The sequence below is a fragment of the Mytilus edulis genome, chromosome 3 (genome assembly GCF_963676685.1).
Source record: "Mytilus edulis chromosome 3, xbMytEdul2.2, whole genome shotgun sequence".
NCBI lineage: Eukaryota > Metazoa > Mollusca > Bivalvia > Mytilida > Mytilidae > Mytilus > Mytilus edulis.
The window spans coordinates 27627823-27651221 of record NC_092346.1 but is presented as its reverse complement, the minus strand read 5'-3'; the positions used below and the strand labels follow the sequence as shown (position 1 = coordinate 27651221).

At 30.7% G+C, this 23399-nt stretch overlaps 2 protein-coding genes across 2 annotated transcripts in view; one reads left to right on the top strand and one right to left on the bottom strand.

Moving 5' to 3' along the window:
- The window catches only part of LOC139516130 (uncharacterized), a 39637-nt gene extending 21230 nt beyond the window's left edge, over nt 1-18407 (bottom strand). The window contains exons 1-6 of the mRNA XM_071306007.1: nt 18291-18407; nt 16266-16387; nt 15646-15773; nt 6072-6212; nt 4128-4223; nt 1325-1439 (exon numbers count right to left, since the gene is read on the bottom strand). Of these exons, the coding sequence (XP_071162108.1) occupies nt 1325-1439; nt 4128-4223; nt 6072-6212; nt 15646-15773; nt 16266-16387; nt 18291-18313 (625 nt within the window). The 5' untranslated portion in view covers nt 18314-18407. The remainder of the gene's footprint in view (nt 1-1324; nt 1440-4127; nt 4224-6071; nt 6213-15645; nt 15774-16265; nt 16388-18290) is intronic.
- A 111-nt stretch (nt 18408-18518) lies between these two features.
- LOC139516134 (uncharacterized) lies at nt 18519-23160 on the top strand. The gene is made up of 4 exons (XM_071306011.1): nt 18519-18799; nt 19069-19751; nt 20876-21084; nt 22240-23160. The coding sequence occupies exons 2-4, from the start codon at nt 19121-19123 to the stop codon at nt 22357-22359; spliced, it is 960 nt and encodes a 319-aa protein (XP_071162112.1). The 5' UTR covers nt 18519-18799; nt 19069-19120; the 3' UTR covers nt 22360-23160.
- The last annotated feature ends 239 nt before the right edge of the window (nt 23161-23399 follow it).

Genomic DNA, 23399 nt, shown 5'->3' with positions numbered 1-23399 from the left:
ATGATTTAGTAGGGGGTGTTTAACAAACTTGACTACCCATGAAGGTCTCACGCAATCAGTTTAAGGTTTTGGGGAAATCTGTATACAACAATATGTATCAAGTATTATAATGGTAGTACATTTGTATATATAATTATGATACTCACCCAGTCGCATTATTTGCGACGCAAATAATCTCGCAATAATTTCAAAATTTATACAAGTAGTTGTTACGTCCTTGAATTTGTTTATAACATAGATTAATTGATTTTTGGTTGCTTAACATCGCAGTGGCAAGTATTTCATGCTTGTTCACTTTGAATTTTAATAGAAAAAGCATCTCCATATTCCAACAGACAGTATGTAAATAATGGAAAATGCAGAGGATGTATACATTCAAAATGGACCTACGGGTATACTATAAAATTACAAAATTATGAAAACCTTGGAACAGGATTGATTTGTTGGTGTTTAATGCCACCTAAAGCACTATTGACTATATCATGGCTGTCAGTTTTCATTTGCTGAAGAAACCAGTGAGAAAATAACTACCAACCTTAGATCTTTTGAACATGAAAAATTAAAACCTTCATTTGGAACCTTGAACTATACCTAATGACTTTCAGCTATCTCCATTAACATTCATGAAAGTATATGTATAAATTGTTTTTACTATGCCTAATTCTTTGTACATTTGTAGTAATGTAATTGTATAATTTGTTTTTGCTGTGCCTACATTATTGTCATAATGACCATATTAGATACTTTTTTGTAATGCCTGAATAATTTGGGTTATTTATGGTGTATTCTATTAAGCCTCATTAACTTTCAATTTACCATTCCTGTATGCTATGCCAATTTCATTGTAGTTATGATCAATTTTTGCGTTGCCTTATTTATGTTAGCTAATAAAATATCTCTGATGTACTGTTAGCTTAAAAGGTTTTAATAGATATAGGAAGATGTGGTGTGAGTGCCAATGAGACAACTCTCCATCCAAATAACAATTTAAAAAAAAAAAACAATTATAGGTCAATGTACGGCCTTCAACACAGAGCCTTGGCTCACACCGAACAACAAGCTATAAAGGGCCCCAAAATTACTAGTGTAAAACCATTCAAACGGGAAACATGAAACTGTGTATTCATTTATTTTCATTGGTACCAAATTTGGTGGATTACAGAAAAATTACACTTTTGTGGATATTTATTTTGTGGTTTTGCAAATTTTTGCATAAATTCTTACAATTTGTATCTCGTTGGGCATTGGAATTTGTGGTTCCCAGGAACTATGAATCCATGAAAATTAGTTTCCAATAAATAAAATTGAATCAACAGCAACTTACTTTTCTTTAATAAAATATTATCAGGTTTCAAATCAGCGTGGATAACATTTTGTTGTTGTAGAAAACCTAGAATTGTCAACAGTCTGATGGCTAACTTCCTAATGCTTGGTATTAACTGCAAAAAAATATGTAATTCTTTTATTATGCTCCTTTAAAATTTACCTGTAGTTTCATTCTAGCAAATGTTTAAATGTACATGCAACTTCAATTTCAAATATAAGCTGCATATATACAATGGCGGATCCAGGGGGGGATCCGGGGGTTGGAACCCACCCTTTTTTTGGCGGATCAATGCATTTGAATGGGGACACATAGTTGGAACCCCCCCTTTGTCCTGGTTGGGAAACCCCCCCCCCTTTTTTTAAAATGGCTGGATCCGCCCCTGATATATATACTACAATGACATTTATTTATATCTTGTTTTTACATGTGAAAGTTATATTAACCTATGACTTTGTTTGAAACAAGCTACAAATACATGTAACAAGATATCTATGTCAATTAATCTTTAGTGAAGCTTTGTCTCATTGGCAAAGGCAATCCTACCACATCTTCTTAACTTAATAAGGGCACAGCAGAAGCTGTGCATCCCCATAAAATTCAACATCAATCAAATATTTGGGTTTTTTTGCCATAACGTTCTTGACCTTTAACCTGTAACCTTCACATCAAAAAAGGTTTTTTGTAATCTAAATAGACACACTTGTACTAAGCATTATGAAAACTGAATGCAACAGGCATAGCTTTTACAATGAATAAGTTTTTTCCAAAATATTATCAGATGACCCTTGTCTTTGAACTCTGACCTTGATACCAAATAGACTTCATCATCTCCTCATTGACATTCATTGTATCAAGTCTAGTTCAAGGTCATGTTTTTCAATGTATATGATATGCACTTTCACAGTAAGTGTTACGAAAAGAAAAATACATGAAAACATTAAATAAAATAGGGCAAAAATATGAAACTTACATAAATAATAAATGCATATTCAATATGATAATAGTATACATTTGGTGAACAGATGGATGTCTAGTACAATTTGTAAAAAGTAGAATATATTTTGAACCTACCGCACTAACCAGACTCATTAGTTCTAGATAATTACATAATAAAATAGTAATTTCCTTTTTAAGCTGTACAAATGACATTTAAGTACATCATAAGAACATTCAGATATATATAAATCAAACGATATCAAAACACTTTTTACAGTATAGAATTAGCAAATTACATAAGGATATATACAGTATACATTGCACCAGATGGCTTATTTGTGTTTAAAAATTTTGTGTGAAGATCACATGTAAGTAATGACCTTGTAGCAACTACAAATGATCTCTACGGTGACAAGTTTCCCAGATCCTTTTTTACAACAATGTCTCTTCATAGACCTACCTGGTGAGCGGTGACCTTGACCTTCGATCTATGATTTTGTTTCATATACATGGTGGTTTATCTTATTCCCAAAGGAAAAAGTTGTTCCAAATTTTTGTGAGGATTAGACGTCAGCGGTGACATGTCTTTAATAACCAACAAACATTTCCCAAGTAATATCAGAAGATCTTGACCTTTGACCTATGCCTTTAAACAACAGTATTCTCTTATGGTGAATTATTGTAAAAACTTTGGTAAACATTGGAGGTAAAAAAGAACCCAATAGCAATTTCACATCTAGACCAAATTATTTCTATCAAAAACTTTGAACCCATTGCTCACCAATTATACCTGAAATTTAAAGTGATGAATATGATAGATAACCCATCACCAATGAAAACATTAATATCTCATTTGAACCTATGATCAAAATTTCAGGGCACCTTCGTTTTTAGTTCTTAACAAAAATGCAAAGGAAATTTCAAACACAGCCTTTTTGTTTATGTGTTACTAATGCTGAGTTCACACGTAATTCGAGTTTGATTCGCATTAACTAATTCGAATTAGTTTAATTCGCATTCGAAATGTTTTACGTCCTAACGTCAATTCTTATTCGAATTACAATGCGCGTCAAACTCGATTTACCGTCCAAACGATGTTAACATTAAATTCGCATTGACAAAAGCGTATTTCTAACGCGAATTGGATAATTCGAATTAGCCAATTCGAATCAAAAAAGAAGAGTGTGTGAACGCGATTAGCAATCGAATTCGATTCGCATTCAATTCGAATTCAATGTCCGTGTGAATGAGGCATAAGATTTGATCAACAGAAATTTCGATCTGTTTCACAATACTGTGGATTCATGGGTAACAATTTTTGCTACTTAAGGAAAACTTAAGTTTTTCGTGGGTATTTGATTTTGTGGTTTTGCTAATCAGTTCATACAAAGCCTATAGAAAATTTGTAATTTGTTGAACATTTTAGTTTGTGGAACATTTGAATTTAGGGTTCATCTGTACCTGCAAAACCCACAAAAATTGGTATCCAGTGAAAAACAATGAATCTGCAGTACTACAAATGCATGCTTTATATTTTGTTGAATTATTTTGATGGAGCATTTCCAAAATTTGAAATAATTAATCTCTCTTTTTCGTCAATCACAATAACTAATGAATGGCAAAACCTCTTACTTTGCCTTTTTATTTTAATTCCTATTAATGTTATACCTAAAATTTATAAATCCCGCCATTTTGTAAAAAAAATTTAAATGACTCAACTGATCCTTTTTTGTTCAGCAACACTTCTTTTTGAAAAATGAACCAAGTTGGAGTAATGTTTTCATACTGAAGATAGAAAATACATTTTTTGTTCTCATTATTGAATCATAATAGCTTGAATATGATATAATATATTTTTTTTTACCTTATCTCTTGAAATTTGATGAAATATCCGATTGATCGGTTCTGGATATAAAGCTTCAAATACCATACAGTAATGATCATCAAATGTGAAAATATTCTGCAAATAAACAATAAAAAAAACAACCATGAAATAATTACATGGTTTTCCGAAATATGAATTAATTACATCATCACCATAATTAAAAGATTTTATCATTAAGTCATCAAGTATTTGCACTTTTATCTTCTAAATGTGTATGTTTCTCAAAGGGTTTGATCTTATGGGGAAATATAGCAGCGAGGTAATTGTTCCCTTAAGGAGAAGTTTTCTACTGCATGAAAGAGCTATATTTACAAAAAAATCTTTGATGAAATTTAACAAAATCATTTTTGTGACATAAGTAAAGAAGATTAAATTTATTATATTTTAATTTTGTTTCATAATTAAAGTGAAGTTACTTAACAATTTACATCAAAGTTGCTTTGATATTTTCAATTATAAAGTATTCGTCATCCATTTTGCAGTTAAATTGTGCAAGCAATTTAAAGTAAAAAAAGTAAACAAGAGGCTGTCAAAGCAAACCAGATTTTCCTTTCATATTCTAGTATCATGTTAAATTAATTAAGGGTCCTAACACCTAATAAGCATAAGGAATATCATTAATATCCAACTTGACCTTCATTTTGACATGAGAAAGAAATCAACATTTGTGTAATAATTATTTAAAAAGTTTCTGAGTTAAAGAAGAATAACAAGATGAAGCATATTTATTTCTCAATTCAAGGACCTACACTCTTAATGTACAAAAGTGAAATTCATCAAAATCACTTGTGTGTATATAGTATCTGAAAAAAACAGACCTACCTTCTAAACTTTACATGAAAATGAGGTCAAGGTCAGATGAAATGTGCAACAAAGATGTGTTCATTGTATAATTCCATAAACACCAAATATACATGATTTAGTGTATAACACTTTTCTCAACTGGACACTAAATAATAAAATTTTGACAGTGGCTATTTAAGCATATCTTCACATTTAGCAGATCCATTCGTAAAAAAATAAGGGAGATTAAAGTAAGCTTGTAACATTACACTTTATATGTATGTAGTTTTTTCATTATGCAATGTTAATTGTTCGTGATTGGTTTTATCACCTTTAATCATTCTGAACTGAACTGAACTGTGTGGCGTTAAATAATTCTAGGATGTGATTCTTAGGATAAAAGAAAAATGTGCATGTTATAACTTACTGCATGTCCATTGTCGGTTTAAAGCTTTTAAATAAAGAGAAAAAAATACCAATTAATGGTGTGCTTAGCATCAATTTTTCATATAATTACCAACAATAACACTATACTTTAAAAGATTTTCTTTGGTATGCTATTAGCATCAATTTTTCAGTATAGTGCCAAATATAACACTATACTTAAAAAGATTTTTTTTGGAACGCATAGCATCAATTTTTCAATTTATTGCCAAATATATTACTTCACTTAATAAGTTTTAATTATAGAGTTATGCAACAACTAATTATGCAAAAGAAATGTTGTCTGCATGCAACATGTCTGCGAAATTTTATTGAGAAAAAATAAGATTGATGGACCATATCTTATTTTGCATGCACATTTTCCAATTTATATAAATAACAGCAAAAAGAATGTAACAAAACTCTTTTATTTTGACATTCATATTTTATTTGGAAATTAAGCCGGTAAGTCCTCTTAAAAGTTGATGTAATGTGAAAGATATCAATTTGAGGACATACATTTCTTGAATTTACTCCTCCATAATAAAAAAATATAACTAGACGGAAAAGTCTATTCATTGCTTCAGAAATTGCAAAACTTAATTTGGATACAGAGTAACCAAGAACCCAACCAAAAACACTCATGTGCTCTACGAGGGTTTTAGAGGTGTTTTTAAATTTTATCAGACTCCACAAACAACACATATCAAAACTTACCAAAAGTCTGAGTGTATGTGAGATATTATCAGGATCTACAGTGCGAAGTTGTTGTAAACAGAGAGTTTCCTGAATGCCAAGTTGTGAAAATGTTGTATGGAGAACTTTTATCACTACAATTGTATCTTCTCTAAACATATCCTGCAAAATAAATCAATATTGATACATGTAGTAAGTTTGATTGTACAATAAAAATTTGTGTACTCTGTGTAAAATCAGCAATGAGTAATTAAAATATTTCTTATATATTAAAATAGTTTATGTTAAGTTTGGTTCTATGAGGACAAGACATCCTTTCAATTTTGATAGTTTTCAGCTATAATGATCCAGAGTTAATTAAGGGACTTTTAATAGTAAAAAAACTTGAAAATCTCATCACTCAAGTGTACTACAATGTATTCTGGTATTTATGTCCCACCTACGACAGTAGAGGGGCATTATGTTTTCTGGCCTGTGCCTACATTCGTGCGTCCGTTTGTCCGTGCGTTCGTTCGTCCATCTGTCCATGCGTTAGTTCAGGATTATGTTTTTGGTCAAGGTGGTTTTTGATGAAGTTGAAGTCACATCAACTTGAAACTTAGCACACATGTTCCCTATGATATGATCTTTCTAATTTCAATTTCAAATTAAAGTTTTGACCCCAATTTCACGGTCCACTGAACATGGAAAATTATAGTGCGAGTGGGCCATCCGTGTACTATGGACACATTCTTGTTTATTTTTATTACAGTGTTAATTTATGAAGACAAGCTCCTTTTGATAATAGTCAAGTAAACAACAATTTTGTAACATAAGGTATCTGAATACAAGGTATAAAACATTCATTCAGGTCTTCTGCCGCCAAATAGTAATATCAAGGAGGTTATATGAGAAGGCGAGAGGACGAAAGAAGATAATGACACATAAAATGTTACCGACTTTTCTGTAAGTGGGTGTTAATTAGTTGAGATCGACTCTGTCAGAGGGAGATTTTGTCCTAATAACATACCCGAGTAAGAACGGAAACACCTGAGGTGTCATAAACTGACCGGATATAAAATTATTGACATGTTAATAAGATTTTTTGTGATATTTTTTATTAAGTAATTAAAAATAAAATTTTATGTTAAAAGAAAGCTTATTACCAATAGAAATGAAACGAATATCTGTCTCATTGCCGTCAATGTTCATATCAACAGAAAGCACTTTTACGTTGTTCCCGATAAATTTCTCTATGTTTCAATTGCAAATATTCCTTCCGGTCGTTACCGGTCACCGTGACTAAAGTAGTTTGCATATTCGTATATTTTCTATGATTATAACCAGCCAATTCCCATCAACAGAAGTTGAAAGGTGAAGCTAAAATCTTTGTTTAAAGCAATGTAGTGTTTAATAAAAATCGCACACTAACTTTCCTTTAAACCCTCATAACTTTGTTATTTCTTTATCTTTTTTCACGGCAGACAGACGATTTATTTTGAAATTGCGCGTCCGATCTTTTTCCATATCATGAACACCTATACACTGCATTGTTACCGAAAATACACCTGAAGTTTAATGACCCAGTCACTGATAACAATCATGTGACATATGCGATTTATCTAATAGCCTAAACTGCTCGCGGTAACAGCCCGGTACATCAGAGGTCCAAGTCAAGTAGGTGATAAACATGTTGGTTTCTTTATATTTTTATCATTTTTCTCTGATCGAACTGCTATCCTGGGGATGCTAATTTTGTATCAAGTAGAGTGTTCACTCTTCAATTAAACCTCCTTGGTTATATCTATGTCTTGCATACTGTGACTTTCATCGCAGGTAGGACAAAAAATCACATGAAAGCTTATAAATCCTCGTAATAATAATAAATTCTGCTGAAATCAATTTGATGAATACTTGAGCCAGAGCACAGTTTATGCAAAACTTAAATCTAAGGGTCAAAGTTCTGTAATTCTGGAATTTTTTTAATTGATTGGAAGATATCTGCTATGGTAAATTCCATGATTCGCTAAGTTAAACCCCCAAATAATTTAGGTCAAAGAGCAAAATAAAACGTGCACAATCCCATTAATAGTAATTGTATGGAGAAAAAGTTTCATTAAATTCCAATAAAGGGTTAAGCGGGAAAGTGGCTATAAAGTTGGATAGAAGAACAAAGGAATTGATGCAGAAAGAGAAACCAGTGGATGGAAGGAAAAAGGAATGGATGCAGAAAGAGAAACCAGTGGATGGAAGGATGGAAGGACAAACGAATGGATGAATGAGCAAACCAACAGAAACTCCAATGACTATATAGTGTCTAATTCATTTAGGGATGGTCAACTTTTATTTTATTGTCAGGTATTTTTACATGCTTCGTGAATCAGTTCAAATTTTCATGACTAGATTGGACACAAAATATCTTGAACTCAACTCAACCATAAATACTACCTAACCTTATTCAATGAAGCATTAAGTGTACCAATAAGGTCAATGTAACATACTTTTGACTAAAATCTGTCAATATCCCAAAAATACATTATCATAACAAGTCGTGTGACGATATAATGTAAATAATATGATAATGTCTTGTTTATCCTATCAGAGTTCCTTTGAGTTGGAAAAAAATTAACATTCTTTTCCATTATGAAAAAAATTCTTCCATCTCATTGACAAGTATTTATAAAACACTAATATCTTATCATAATAAAAATGCTGAAACAGTCATACTGCACTATATTTGTTAAGGCTACAAGGAATTTTTTTATCTGATACTCAAATCATCCCTTTCTTGACTCTTTCTTTCACCTTCAGACATGTAAATTTATTAATATATAATTATTGTAATGATTTTATGGTTCTGGTCCTGTCTGGAATTAAATGTACCTGATTTATCATAGGCAGATCCAGGGGGGGGGGGCCAGGCCCCCCTTTCATGGGAAAAATTTGGTTGATTATATAGGGAATCATTGAAGCATGACTGGAGCGGGTCCCCCCTTAGGTCAGTCAGGGGGCCCCACCTTAGGAAATGTTCTGGATCCGACACTGTTTATATAAAAATAAGAAATATATGTAGCTCTATCATGATAATTAGTATATGAATCTTTAATATTTCATTTCAATATTTTTCTGTTATAAGTCATAATGTATTGATTTGATTGTATACATGTCATGCTGCCCATCAAGGGCACTTTGTTGGAATAACAAATATTCTTATTCTTTTTCGATAACACATTTTCTTAAAAAAATTTAAAATTAAAAAAAATCTGTATATTTTTTTAACTGCCCCCGCATTTTATGAATAATTTTTGAAGCAGGAAACAGAATCTGAAAGCTTAATATCTTATGTGGCCTTATTTTTTTTTTAGTGAGGACACTGACTTTGTTTTGTTACATTACTAAGCTCTACTCTAAATAAACTAAATAAATAATAATACACCAAGTAACTTGTGGTTGAATGCCTACACACAGAGAAAATTACCAATACTTATCCATTAATGTGATCACAAGGTTGTTAAACTTTGATAAGAAACACTGTGGCTCCTGGTCATGATCTTTAATCCGTATTATAGTAAAGGATTAAGTATATTTTGAATCATAAAGTAACATAACCTAATTAGGCTATTATTATTATATCTTAAGCTTTTTTATTAAAATTCTTTTTAAGAATGGACTTCAGCTTTTTAAAAAAGACATTCACCTTACTGGCTTAATGATTGCAAAAGAGTCAAAACTATAAACAGAACCTTTGAAACGGAACGTGCCGAAAGGCATTTTATTGTACAAGCCAAGGTCTTAACATTTGTACGATCTCCTCGATTTCTGTCAGAAAATTGTGCTAAAATTTCAAAGGTTCAGCCAAAGTAGTCTTGAGATAAGACTTGGACAGATAAAGTTTAACAACAGACCTATCCCTAATTATTTACGCAGGAAAACTTTTGAAAATTTTCCATAATAAAATAAAAGTTTTAAAAAAAAATTATACAAAAATCTTCTAGTGACTTACATTGCATAAATGAAAAAAAAAGTGCTTACTGACAGTGGCAAATAGTTGATGCACATACAGGACCAAAAAAGATAATATCAATAAGAAGGTTCTGCAAAGTTGATCAATGGATAATAATTAAAAAAAAAAGGGGGGGGGGGGATTTAAATTGTCATTAGCAAAATGGGGAATCATTCGAATGATATGTAGATGAAGTAATTTTGTGTTACAAAAGTCACCTACAGATCTCTACCAGGCTTACTATGCAATATTCATTTTCATAGTAACAAATTATCAAAAGTTTTGGGTGGAAACACATCAGATGCTATTTCTTGATCTTAAAAAGGTTTCTGTGCAAGTTTGGTAAAATTTTCATGAAGCTTTGATAAAGTTGTTGATGCCTATATAAAAACTTTTGGCTTACAGTGTACCTGAACGAACACAAGAAAAAATTGAAATGTAGGATTGTTTTGAAACAACAAAATAAATTGAACTTTCCTATTTTTCATAATTCCAAGAGTTATTTCCCTTTCCGTCAACTTAATATTTTGTTTATACCCTAACATGCAAAATTGGGTATCTTTATCTATTTGTGAATAGATGACAATTGATTTTTTTCATCAAATTGAAAATATTAATGAGGAAAATTATAAATATAGAATAGATTTTACCACTGTATGAAGTATGATACAATATTTATCAACTCAGGACGGTTAAATATTTAAAATTTAACCATTGAGAGTGGATATATATTGTATTGCAGAAATATGATGGTGGAATAAATTTCTCTAATGAATTTTAAATGATCTGCAAAAAGATGAAAAACAGGTCACACCGACCTACTGCTGACATGACACCCAACCACAAAATCAGATGATCTATTCTAAGCTGAGATATTGTTTGTTGACAAGCATTAGCACAAACATGACAAAGAATTAATTACAATTTTTTTTTCAGATTCACCACAGAAAATTTAGCATGAGTGTCAAACAAGTTTTATTTTATTATTTTTCATCTCAAGATGATGAATGGTTATGGGGTCATTCAGTACAATGTTATGTAAAAGTTGTCATCATAAACCGCACACAAGTTTTATCATAATAATCACTCATAGAATGGAAAGATTTAATATGCTCCTTAAATTTTTTTAAGATAAATTATCATAAAATAAATATTATTATTAAATCATTTTAATCATTACTCATAGAATGCAGAGATTTGTACATTTAAGATTTTAAAGAATTTAAAATTTTTAAATTAATATAAAATTAATTTTATTATTAATTTATTTTAATATTTTGAAGTAAAAAAATATTAAGGATTTCAGATACTAAAATAAAATTAATTAAATAAGAAAGATATAGACATTCAAATCTTAGGTTTCATGACAAATGGTTCCAGAATATTTATCCAAATTATGCAATTATTTAATCAAATTTAGGTCATGATAAAATCTTTCATGTCAAACTTTGTAAACTATTAAAAATGCAGTGTCAGCATTGGAATTTTATAGTTTCATAACTTTTGGTAAGTGAGATTAAACCAGAATTAATTAAAAATCTGGAAGCTATTCATAAATTGACTATTCCAAGTTGAGGACAGTCAGTCAGAACTATTTATTTTCAAACTTTAAAAAAAATAGAATAAAATAAAGGATTTTAATATGACACCCTTTTCTGTTTATCACTTTTAAGAATGATTTAAATTAATTACTGTAAATTCAGAAATTATTGCTTGCATTTAATTATAGCGATTTTGTAATTTCAGACTAAAATGCGATTTTTTTTTTGCAATATTTAGAAAAACCCTGTTTAAATCATATAAAATATTTCGAAATATGAGTTTCAATTTTTGCGATTATAACCCTGTCACATTTTTTGCAATAATAAAGACATTGCAGTAATTTCTTAATTGACAGTAATTAATTTAGAAGAAAAGATGTAAATTGACTTTTCCTTAAGCTTCAACAGGGTTCTATAATGAATGTGACACCAAAATTAGTCTACATGTATATGCTGACAAATAGGTACAAGTTAGAAAAAATGTTGATTTAATTTGTAGTTTCTGCAAATATGAATTGAAAATTGTCAATCAAAATCCGAAATTGCCTTTTAGCAGTCATGTTTTCAACCCAATTGAAATCAGATGGAAAAAAAATATAAACAGTGTCCATACAAGATGTACATTATATCTGCCAAGATGGGTACAAATGGGTAATGTAATTGCAAACCTGGGTCTTTTCTGACTAATATTTTCAGGTCACTGTTGGGTAAAGATACAAAGCTGGGTCCCAATTGTAGGTACTAGATGCTTTTAAGGAAGTATCAGTTTATCCTTTTAATAAGACTGATTTGACTAAATTCATTTCACAAAAGATTCAAATGTAAAATTAAATGGACAATTAGAAGTGATGAAAATCCATGGGCCAGGTGAGCTTAAAAAAGTTTAGAAAGAGATAATGATGATTGTTCCATACATAATCTGTTACTAAAATAGTATTAGCTTAAGAATTTTTTTTATAAAAGATAATTACACCAGAAAGCCTTCAAGCAAAATTTTGCATTACACACTACCAGAAATAGTCAGCAAGCTTACCCCCACCCAGTCCTACTCATACCCATGAATCATATTTTAACAAAAATGGTCATGACCTCTTCGATAAAGAAAAACTTTACATCATGTCCTAAATCTGTATCATCTTTTTTTATAATCAAAAACATAAAAAAAAGTCTGCGGTTAATTTTTCAAATTTATCACTAATTAACCACAAAAACTACTCAGGTGTGACATAATGCACAGCAGGGACATAAATGTCAACACAATATTCATCTTTAACACATCGTAATAATATAAATGTGCATCATAGGACGTTAGACTATCACCTTTGGCAAAGTAACAGATCAGATAAATACATTTAAACATTTAAAAATAACAGTTTAAGCTTTAAATTTAATAAGTACAACAACTCATAATGTTACCCCTGGGGCTACTGTCACCGTGACATGGAAGGTTAATCTAGTCTATTAAAATAAGATTTAATCTCATTCTTTTTTTAACAATTCTTAATGAAAACGGCCATTCTATTTACGTTTTCTTTGTTGCTTTGAAATGCATTCTTTCTTCAAATGTACCTATTTTTAAATACATTGCAACATCTCTGTCACTGAGTGTGATGTCTATGTCATTGTGCACCAAGAGAAAAGACTAAATAAAGTAAAACAAGTACAATTGTAAATAAAACAAAATGCCCTGTAAAAGCTAGACAATATTAAATTACAAGCAAGTAAAAATATAATCAAATAGTTGAACGTGACTAAGGTCATTTTATTGGCTAAAACAATGAGATTAGCCTTAATTTTAAAAAAACTTCCTCAACTAATAAAAATGTAGTAAATGTCAATGAGATAGTAACCCAACAGTATTATTACAAACCTCATAACAGAAGTTATAATATGGTAAAAACTTTAAATGACTTTGTAATTGGAACAGACAACTTGACTAAAAATTATTCATCTCCAGTTTCATTTTATCAATTGATTGATTGGTCTATTCTTTAATGCCATTTCTTGGTGGTCAATAATTAGTTATTATTAATGGAGGAAGCTTGGAGTGCCTGGAGAGGACAAAGATCTTTGGCAGGATGGCTGACAATCTTGGTCAATTGCAAAATTTTTAACTCAACACCTCATTGTTGACAGGCTAGTGAAACTAAGACCACTCAGTCATCAAGGCCCTTTTTTCATTTTAGAAAAACAAAACATTTCTATTGCAACTGATTCAATAGAATATTTTGTAGAATTTTCTATAATTAAATGTTTGTGTCCTGTTATTAGATCTTATCATTTTGACATTATCATAAACAACAGGACATTACATGTTCATTAATAGGATACAGTTATCTCCCCTTATGAAAGATTAAAAAAGACAAAAATCTAAAAAGATAAATGTTTTATGATTTTTTGTGCCTTTGGGTGGATGTCTTATTGAACAATACCCATCCTCTCTTTTTGAACAGAAACAATGTGGAGATTTTGAACTTGCAAAGTTCTGGCATATACAAAATGTACTGTAAGTCTGGTCAGATAAACTTTGAGAAGTCATACTTTTTTCTCTGACAGAAGAATTGGTTACTGTTCTTGTAAACAGATTTTATATACCAACACCATTTATTCATATGGGGTGTAAGGAAAAAAAAGATATAAAGTAGAAAAATGGCCAAAACATCATTATGTAAAAATTTAAACATGTTGAATGAAAAAATGAAGAAAAAAATGTGATTATTTCGTAGTAATGTGTATTGATAAAATCTCCAAAAATAAAAGAGTACATGACTTATCAACAATAGAAGTATTGAAATTTATTATATTTCTTTAAATTCTTAGTACATTTAAACTGGTTCCCACCCTTGCATAAGCCTTCCTGAAAAGCACATGACTATCATGTGAGATTTCCTGTCAAATCTAGTTTGCTTATTACACTTGAAGTTTCTAGTTTAATCATTATATACAGATTTTACTACTTTATTCCATTTATTTATCCATGTTATTTATCGTTCATTTAAAGCATTTTTTAGCATTTTTTAGCATAACATTATAGGCCATTTGCTATTGGTATAAATGGAAATTTTTGATGACCTTGACTGGATATACATCCCTGGCACAGTCGGCCATTGCTATTGGTACAAATGAAAGTTTTTAACGACCTTGACTGGATATACACCCCTCGCATGGTCGGTCATTGCTATTGGTACAAATGGAAGTTTTTAACGACCTTGACTGGATATACACCCCTCGCATGGTCGGTCATTGCTATTGGTACAAATGGAAGTTTTTAACGACCTTGACTGGATATACATTCCTGGCACAGTCGGCCATTGCTATTGGTACAAATGGAAGTTTTTAACGACCTTGACTGGATATACATCCCTGGCATGGTCGGTCATTGAACTGCACACATAAAATTAGAAAAAATAATCTCATATCAATACACAAGCATTTAGGAAGATAACAAAAATATGTGTAAACAGGACACCATGACCCATTTGCACAATCACATGTGCATGTTCAGTGAATGACTTGATCTGGGTCAAAATCCTAATTTGATATAAAAAAAAAAAAGTTATATCATATAGAACATGTGCACAAAGTTTCAAGTTGATATGACCACAACTTCATAGTAAACTTCCTTAACAAAAAATGTTAACTTGATAAAGGATGCAAGAATGGGGTGTACATTTGTAACACGCATTAGTTTATTGATTGACCATTTTTAGTCTCAGATAAACATCCAGTGCAAAAATTTCATGCATATTCTGGTAGCAAATGAAAAGTGAGTGAACCCAGCTAGCTAAATGGTCAGTTATTTCGTCTTTCCACTTTTATTATTTCTGAGGTTTAGGATTGTTCTATAAAAACTAACAGGAGTCCAATTGGAAGGCACTTAATAATTAAGTATGAATGGGTGCCAATTTACTTTTTTGTACAGTAAAAATGTAAATAAAAGCTCTAAAATTGCATGTGGTTATCTCATTTTCTTGGTACCATATTCTATGCCTAGATGAATCAGCCTCAAGTTCGTTTGTTTGAATATTTTAAATTATCTCCCCTGTCTTGGGCAGGTTTGGATGATTCTTACCTCTGCCTTTAATAACACACCTGACTGGCCTTTCTCACTTATGAGGTCTATTATCCTATATCTAGAGGCCATAACACAGGATCCACTAATGTAAAAGTGACCTTCATCATTTGTAAATTGACCTTTCCCTGGAAAAGAATCATTTATTTACATTATTTACATCTGAACATCTTAGCAGATAAAAGATAGGGCTAATAAAATATTTATTTATATTTCCTTACACTTTATAAACATTTTTAGTTCAGCACTATAAGAAGTAAAAGATATTTCCCTATATAGTCAGGGTTGGCACCCTCAAACATATTTTATCCTACCACATTCTTACTGTGCCTGTCCAAAGTCAGGAGCCTGAAGTTCAGCGTTTTCTGTAGGGTCAAGACTATCATATTTGTTTTGGTGATAAAAATATAAATTTGGCTTAGCAGTTTTAGAGAAAACTTTGAAAATATATCAGCAATTAAATGCTCTTCCTGCAATTCTGAATAATTAGAGTGCTACAAGGATAAATTTGAAAGGAAAATGTATAATTCAATATAATTCTTTCCATTTCCTTTTTTCAATAATATAAATGTTCATTTATAAAAACACCATTTTTACTGTAAAATACTAGATTGACTAACTGTACACTGGAAGACTAAGGCAGTCATTCTTTAAATGGCTGTATAACTTCTTTAAACCGCCAGTCAGGTAAGATGACAGATGTATTCTGGGTGGTTTTACTGACCTTATCTGTCCATTAGACCTATAAAAGAGAAGAAAACTAAATAAATGACTACAAATTCATATCTTGTCTCTAATGCATTGATTTTTTCTTGTGGACTCAAACATTTTAACCCCGAAACATTCTGTATGTTCATGTCCAATGTCAAGAGCACGTACGTTGATTGCTGTTAGTTGCTGTATATCATATTTTCTTTGGTTAAATGTTTTGTACTCAAGTCGTGCCATTAGTCTCTGTTTGAATTGTTTTACATCTGTCATTTTTGGGCTGTCATAGTTTGCTTTGTGTTTTGAGTTTTGCTTATTTAAGAAGGCTGTACAGTATTATTGTGGCAAATGTCTACATCATGTGGTCTTTATTGAAGAGTTCTCATTGGCAATCATACCACATCCTCTTATTTTAACATCCACATGTACATGTATGTAACATACACAAGTATTCTTTTTTTGTTTTTGTTCAATTTTCTGTATTTTTCACATGCATATCAACTAAATTTTCATCTTAATTTGGTGGGTATTCTATATATTTACCTTTTGCGAACATTAAAATGTTCAAAATTGAGAATCAGATCAGACAATAGCATATACATTTTGTACTTTGTTTAAAAGTGACCTGGTGACCTTATTTAGTTATAAAATAAGACCTAAGGCTAAGGGAAACTTTTCTATAGCCAGAAATGAAGCATTCATGTTCTGCAGTGGTCAGAACACTGTAATTCTGCAACATTTCACCTAACAAATAACACAGAAAATTATATATAAGTAACTCCAGTGATGATGTGCAAAGGAATTAAAGTTCTATTAAAAGGTACCACATTGTAAAAAAAATTGGCAATTAGAAGCTAGTTAAAAAGGTTACACTTGTTTGCTAATAATACATTTCTCAAATAATGAATCCAGGTTCAGTTCATCCTGATTCATGTTCGCCTTAGTACCTGTTTGCCCAGGGTCCATTCGCCCCGATTTGATTTTTTTATTATTGTTGTATGGTTGCATAATGTTTATTATTTGAACAGAGTATGTTAAAAGTTTGTTGAAAAATTTGTTCAATATTTGTATTTCAGCAACCTAATAATCATTTTACTTTAATTTGCATATAGTACTGGAATACAACGATTTATCTTATTTCAATTATTCTAGTCTATCAAATAATAAATAAACTTATAAATCCTTTTATGTTTTTCGATTCATACACCATCAGTTTTTTTTCATGTCAAGCCAACTAGTTTATAAAAACAAAATGTTGTTTCTTGTATTAATCTATCAAAGACAATTATTACAACACTCAGTATTATAAGAATTATCATTATGAACAATTACACCCTCCAAAACAAGCTTTTATTTGCTTCAATTTAAAATATTACCATGAATTTCAAGAATTTATACCATCTATTCTTCATATCTGAATAAGTTTGAAAACTTTGATACAATCCATATTAATATTTTTAATAAAATTTGGGAAAACAAACCCAGAGAGAACATACTATATTGTCAAATGAACCCAGTCTCAGGGTTGAACTGTCTCAGGGTGAAGGGACCCAGGGCAAAGATGTAAATTAAGAGGGCGAACAGACACAATACCCTCAATATTAAACACTTTGATAGTCAGGTCATTGAAAACAAATTGTAGACATTTAACTTTTGTACCTGGACATGAGGGGTAATGATGTTATCAACAAGTATCCAGTGAAACTGAAAGAGGGAGTCAAAACACATGCACTTGTTTTCTATCCATGACAAGATCCAATATCCCTATATCGTAATATATTATATATAGGGATAGTAGATCTTGCCATGGATAGAAAACAAGTGCCTGTGATTCAAAAGCAAATTTGAGAAATGGTCGAATGTATTTTTTTGCCTTGTGTGTCTAATCTATGTGAATGCAGTGTTTGTAAAGTAAATCTTTTTGAATATGATCTCACCAAATATTTGAGCTAAAAGCCATACAATAACATTAAAAGTTAAACAGGGGAATATAAATAATTTGTAGTTTGTTTATCGCGCCTTCTCGTGTAGAGTTGTCTCCCTTTGATTGATTTCCGTCAACACTCATGAATAAAAGACGGATTTGACAGTCATTTAAGCCCCGCCTACCTTTAAATTATTTTGTGGTATAATCTATATAAAGTGCGCATATCTTTTTATTTAACAGTTATTCAAACCCATTTTGTTCAATGTTACAATGTTTTTATCACTGTAAATTATTTTTTCTTCCGAAAATATGCCGAAGAAACATTTCAATCGTTTATGGGCGTGGCTCTAAGTGTGATGATTAACAAGTCTAAACAAGTTTTTAATATTGGCTGTAAAATGATTGGTTGTTTCCTTATTATGACTGTGACGCAATGTTTCAAAACAGTGGCACGCGTATTTTACTATAATCTTTAGTGTAGTAGTTTTATTTTGCGGGAAAAGTGATACACACAAGACGGTAAGTGTTGAGTACCTTTTTTAAGATTATATTAGTTCATATTGTGGATTTTGTTAAACTTTTTACTATAAAGTATGTTTTATTTCTTACAAAATAAAAAATAATGTAAATTTATTTTGGAAGTCAGTATTTTTATCCATAGTGATTTTTGCTATAAATAAGTGTTACGAAATCGAAGTCGATTTATAATTATTTATTAATTTTGATGTATTTTGTTTTCTAGTATTACTATGTATACTTTTTTTAAACTTTTTATTATTTTATTGTAGATTACATAAGCAATATATAGAAAAACACCTTTGTGAACAATGGATTAGTCACATGTTACCTATGAAAAATAAAATGGAATCTAGCAAATCGGATGGACTGAAAATTCCCAAGGATAATTCATCTGCCTTTTATTTGTATGATAAGAAACGTGACAGTGGATATTTGACAAATTCACCAGCGACTCCAGCTACACCAAATAACAATCTTCAATTTGATTTTGATGAGGATAATATAGATAGTGCAGAAAATTTAAGCCATAGTGCAAAGTTTAATAAATTCGAGGACAGTGGAGAACTTTCGGATGATTGTTTTTATGATGCCGAGGAAATGTCAGAAAATACGGATAAAGAAGTAGAATGTGCTATGTCGTTAGAAAACATTAGATCAGTGCCTATTCCAATATTAGTCCGTCCTAGTGCTCCTGCACCCCAGCCGTTTGACAATCATGACGTTCATGGAAATTTGGAATGCATTTCGGAAACTTTACATTTCACAGCATATAGTTTCAATAGAGGATCACCATTAAGGTCATCAAGTCATCATTATAAAAGACGTCATTTTAGACCTATTGGTCAGAGAACAATAAGTACCCAGACTCCTCATCAAAATAGTCAAATTCTCCAGCAGGCTGTAAATACATTGTCTGATAGATTCCATCCTTATGATGCACCGTTAGGAAGAGGTGAGTTATTCTTCTTATTGTTGCATCATCCATTCTTTTAAACGTGACATACTAAATACATTCAGCGATAATACATATGTAAACAATTATAATGAGATCAAGGATTTATAACTAATATACGTCCTTGATGATGAGATGGGGTAATTAAATTCTACTTGAATAATTGTGTAGATTTATAATTTTGAGGGTCATTTCTTCTGTCATTTTTCGTCTGTACTCTTATGCTAAATGTATGTCTAATTCACGTGTGCTCTTATCTGCATATTTATTTGTTCTCTGTCAGAACTTTTGCAATTAATGAGAAATAATATATTTCTATTCCATTTTTTTTTTAATTCGAATTAGTTCTGTTCATTCATTTCTAATTTTTGTTATTAACTGCTATGAGAAATATTTTGATTTTTTTTTTTTTGGGGGGGGGGGGGGGGGGGGGGGGGGTGTTTTTTTAATTGGGATGTCGTACTCAAATACACCTATTATATAAACAAGTATTGCCCCTTTAATAGACAGCGAAACTCATCCCTTTCATAATTACATGCATGCCTGAGAAATCGGAAACAGCACCACAAGTACATGCAAACAATTATAATTACTTACATAAATATATACAGGTGATATTTTTATATATAGATATTACAAATTCTCATTGATGTCATTTTTTCCCTGTTGACATTGATCAAGGATGAAGGATCAAAGTTCAATATATAAGTAAATAAGTTTTGACACCATTTTTAAATTAATTAAGACGAAAACAAACTAAAAGAATTATATTTCAGTATGTCAAATTTTCTATATACATGTATTTATTATAAAATTCACGTTTAATTTGTAATATCATTATTTACTCTCCTGAACCTTGGCTTGTGGTTTAAAAGGTACAGTTTCCATTTCCCTATTTTGTTTTGATTTATGTGTGTGTGTCCCAATATTATGATAAAGGATTTGTATACTATACAAAAGGATTTGTAATACTTGTTATGATTGTCTATATACGAAAATCATATACGTGCTATCATGGATGCAAGTTCAAGTTATTTAAATAAATTTTCATTATCATCTGTCAAATAAATAACAGACATCAAAAGTTTTATTTTTTCTTCATTTTCTTTTTCTTTTCTTTATAGGTACGGTACACAATAGACTCCGTCATAATTCAGATGACTATGTTCCCCACGAACCTCTTCCAGATTTGGTACCCATGGCCAGGGGGAGAGACCGTTCCATTTCACTGCCAGATGTGCCTGCATTGAGGGAAGCCCAAGAAACGGAGGTTGGCAAAGAGCTTCGACGCATCAGCGACGAGTTTCATTTCTCCTACCACACTCCGAGACAGGTACGCTCTTTTGTGATATTTAAAAACAATTATCCTAAATGTAAGTTTCTGTGTCGTGTTTTGAAACTCTTTTAGATTCTTTGTTGTATATTTTACAACTGATGTGTTTCGTCTGATTTGACAGATTGAGGTCGGGTCGGTTACTACCTGACCCCGATGTCTCGGTTGTAGTAAAAGTTTTGGAAAAGTGCCAGTTGTGATTAAAATTAAAAAGTACATGGTATGTTACGTGCACTTTGCTTGTTGACAATATAATTATATTGTTACTAATAAATACATTGTCACTCGTCAAGGCTAGAAAAGGTTACAAAGTACATTATTGGCAACTATTGAACGGCTTATGATCTAAACCACAAATAAAAGTATATTTGATGCCCGATGTTGTATTAGTGCAATTTCGATGAAATTAATTAAGTGGAAAGATACACTCAGTACATGTTGCCTTTGTAATCCTTTTTGAAATTAATAAGCACTTGTGATAAAGTAAACAAACACAGAAGATGTTTTTTTATAGTTGTACTTAAGTATTTATGAACCGATGTCTTTATATCGAAGTATATAATGTTGCCAATTGGGAGAAAAGCCAATTAAGAGTGGGTGTGCTCCATGAATTTTTAATTTGATTTTTTTTTTTTTTTGTAAATTGTCGCTTGACCGTTTTTTGTAGCAACTCTCATTTTCAGTTAAGTCCTGTTTACATTACGTATTAATCTTCAAGAAGTTCAATGATACGGAAGTGCTTTAAATAACTAAAAATTAACATATCGAGATAAATATTTGATATTTTGAAATTTATTAAAAAGGCATCAAATTTAAATTCTCTTTAAATAGCACATTTACATAGTCATTACTGCATCCTATATGAATTGATGAAGATGTCAATTGACAAATGGGGCATAAGAGACGTTAATTTTGGCCTAAAATAGAATAGTTTCCAGTTTATTTAGTTTTAAAATTTGTAAAACGGTTTAATTTCTGAAGTGTGCGTTATCTTCTTCTTTGTCAAACGAGGGTCATTTGCTATTCTTTATTCACTTGTTTGATTACAGTCAGAAAATGTCTATTTGTTTCTTTGTGTTTCTTTTTATAGACACTAAAATGTATTTCAAATTTGTTTTTAATAGATATATATATATATTATTATTATGTTTTCAGGCAAGAATCATGATACGACCACATCCAGGATCTTTCCCAGGAACTTGGAGATTTGGCGGCTTCTGGGACAGTTTACGACAATTATTCACGCCTAGTCCTACCAACCCATCAGAAAATTGATACAATGCCTTTTATTAACAGTGTTCGGATGTGTTCGGGTGTTTACATAGATGACAATTTTGGATATTTTTTTGACAATGTTCGGATACTTTTTGTGACAATTTTCCGATGTTTTACATGACTATATAATAGGATGTTTGCTCATCCGGAAGTTTGGTGCTATGCAAAAATCAGACCACAAGATTGATTGCTCAATATGGGGGCCAAGCCCGCGATCTCATATATTCTTGGTGGTCACTAAAGTGCTTTTATTTGATTTTTTATTACTAACCATTTTCGATTTAAAATTTATGCCTTTTTCATGTCTTTTACTAATTGATATGGTATGACATACCATATAAAAGAAGGCATAATTTTCAATCATGTTTAAAATATTATTGTTATTAATGTGTTTTTCTTGTTCTGAAAATAATGATTTATTTACATTTAATGTAAATCAGTTTTCAAATGATCTCAGATTTTATTTTAACAATTGTATATTTATATTTGAAAAGGGGTAATGATTTAATCAGCATTAATTTGGTGCATTAGAATATTTTCTTTTCTTTCTTTTCTATTCTTTCATTTTGTCTAAAATAATTTTTTCATACACGTAGATTTGACTTTCTAAATATATATTATTTATTGAAAACAAATATATGATTTTGGATTTTATCTGACCATTTGATGGAGTGACATTCCAGCTCAGCGACCTCTGTTTCCATATCGTTTCTTTTTAGTTTTACTAAAAATAAATGTATGTAATTATGTATATTTTAAATATACTTTATTGTTTATTTGAATGTAAATAAATTTAGAAAAGAGATAATGGTGATATTCTCTCAGCCCATTGAATCAATCTATGTCTGTGACTAATTATCTAGATGAATGACTATGAAAAGATTGCGGTTGAAATGAGACAGTTATATAGTTACATCATAACATTAATTTACTTATATCAGCCAGGTGAATATATGAATTATTGTTGTTAATTTATTTTCCGGTGACCCATTGACTACAGATAATGTAAACAAATCTACAGACCTAAAATAAAACCAACA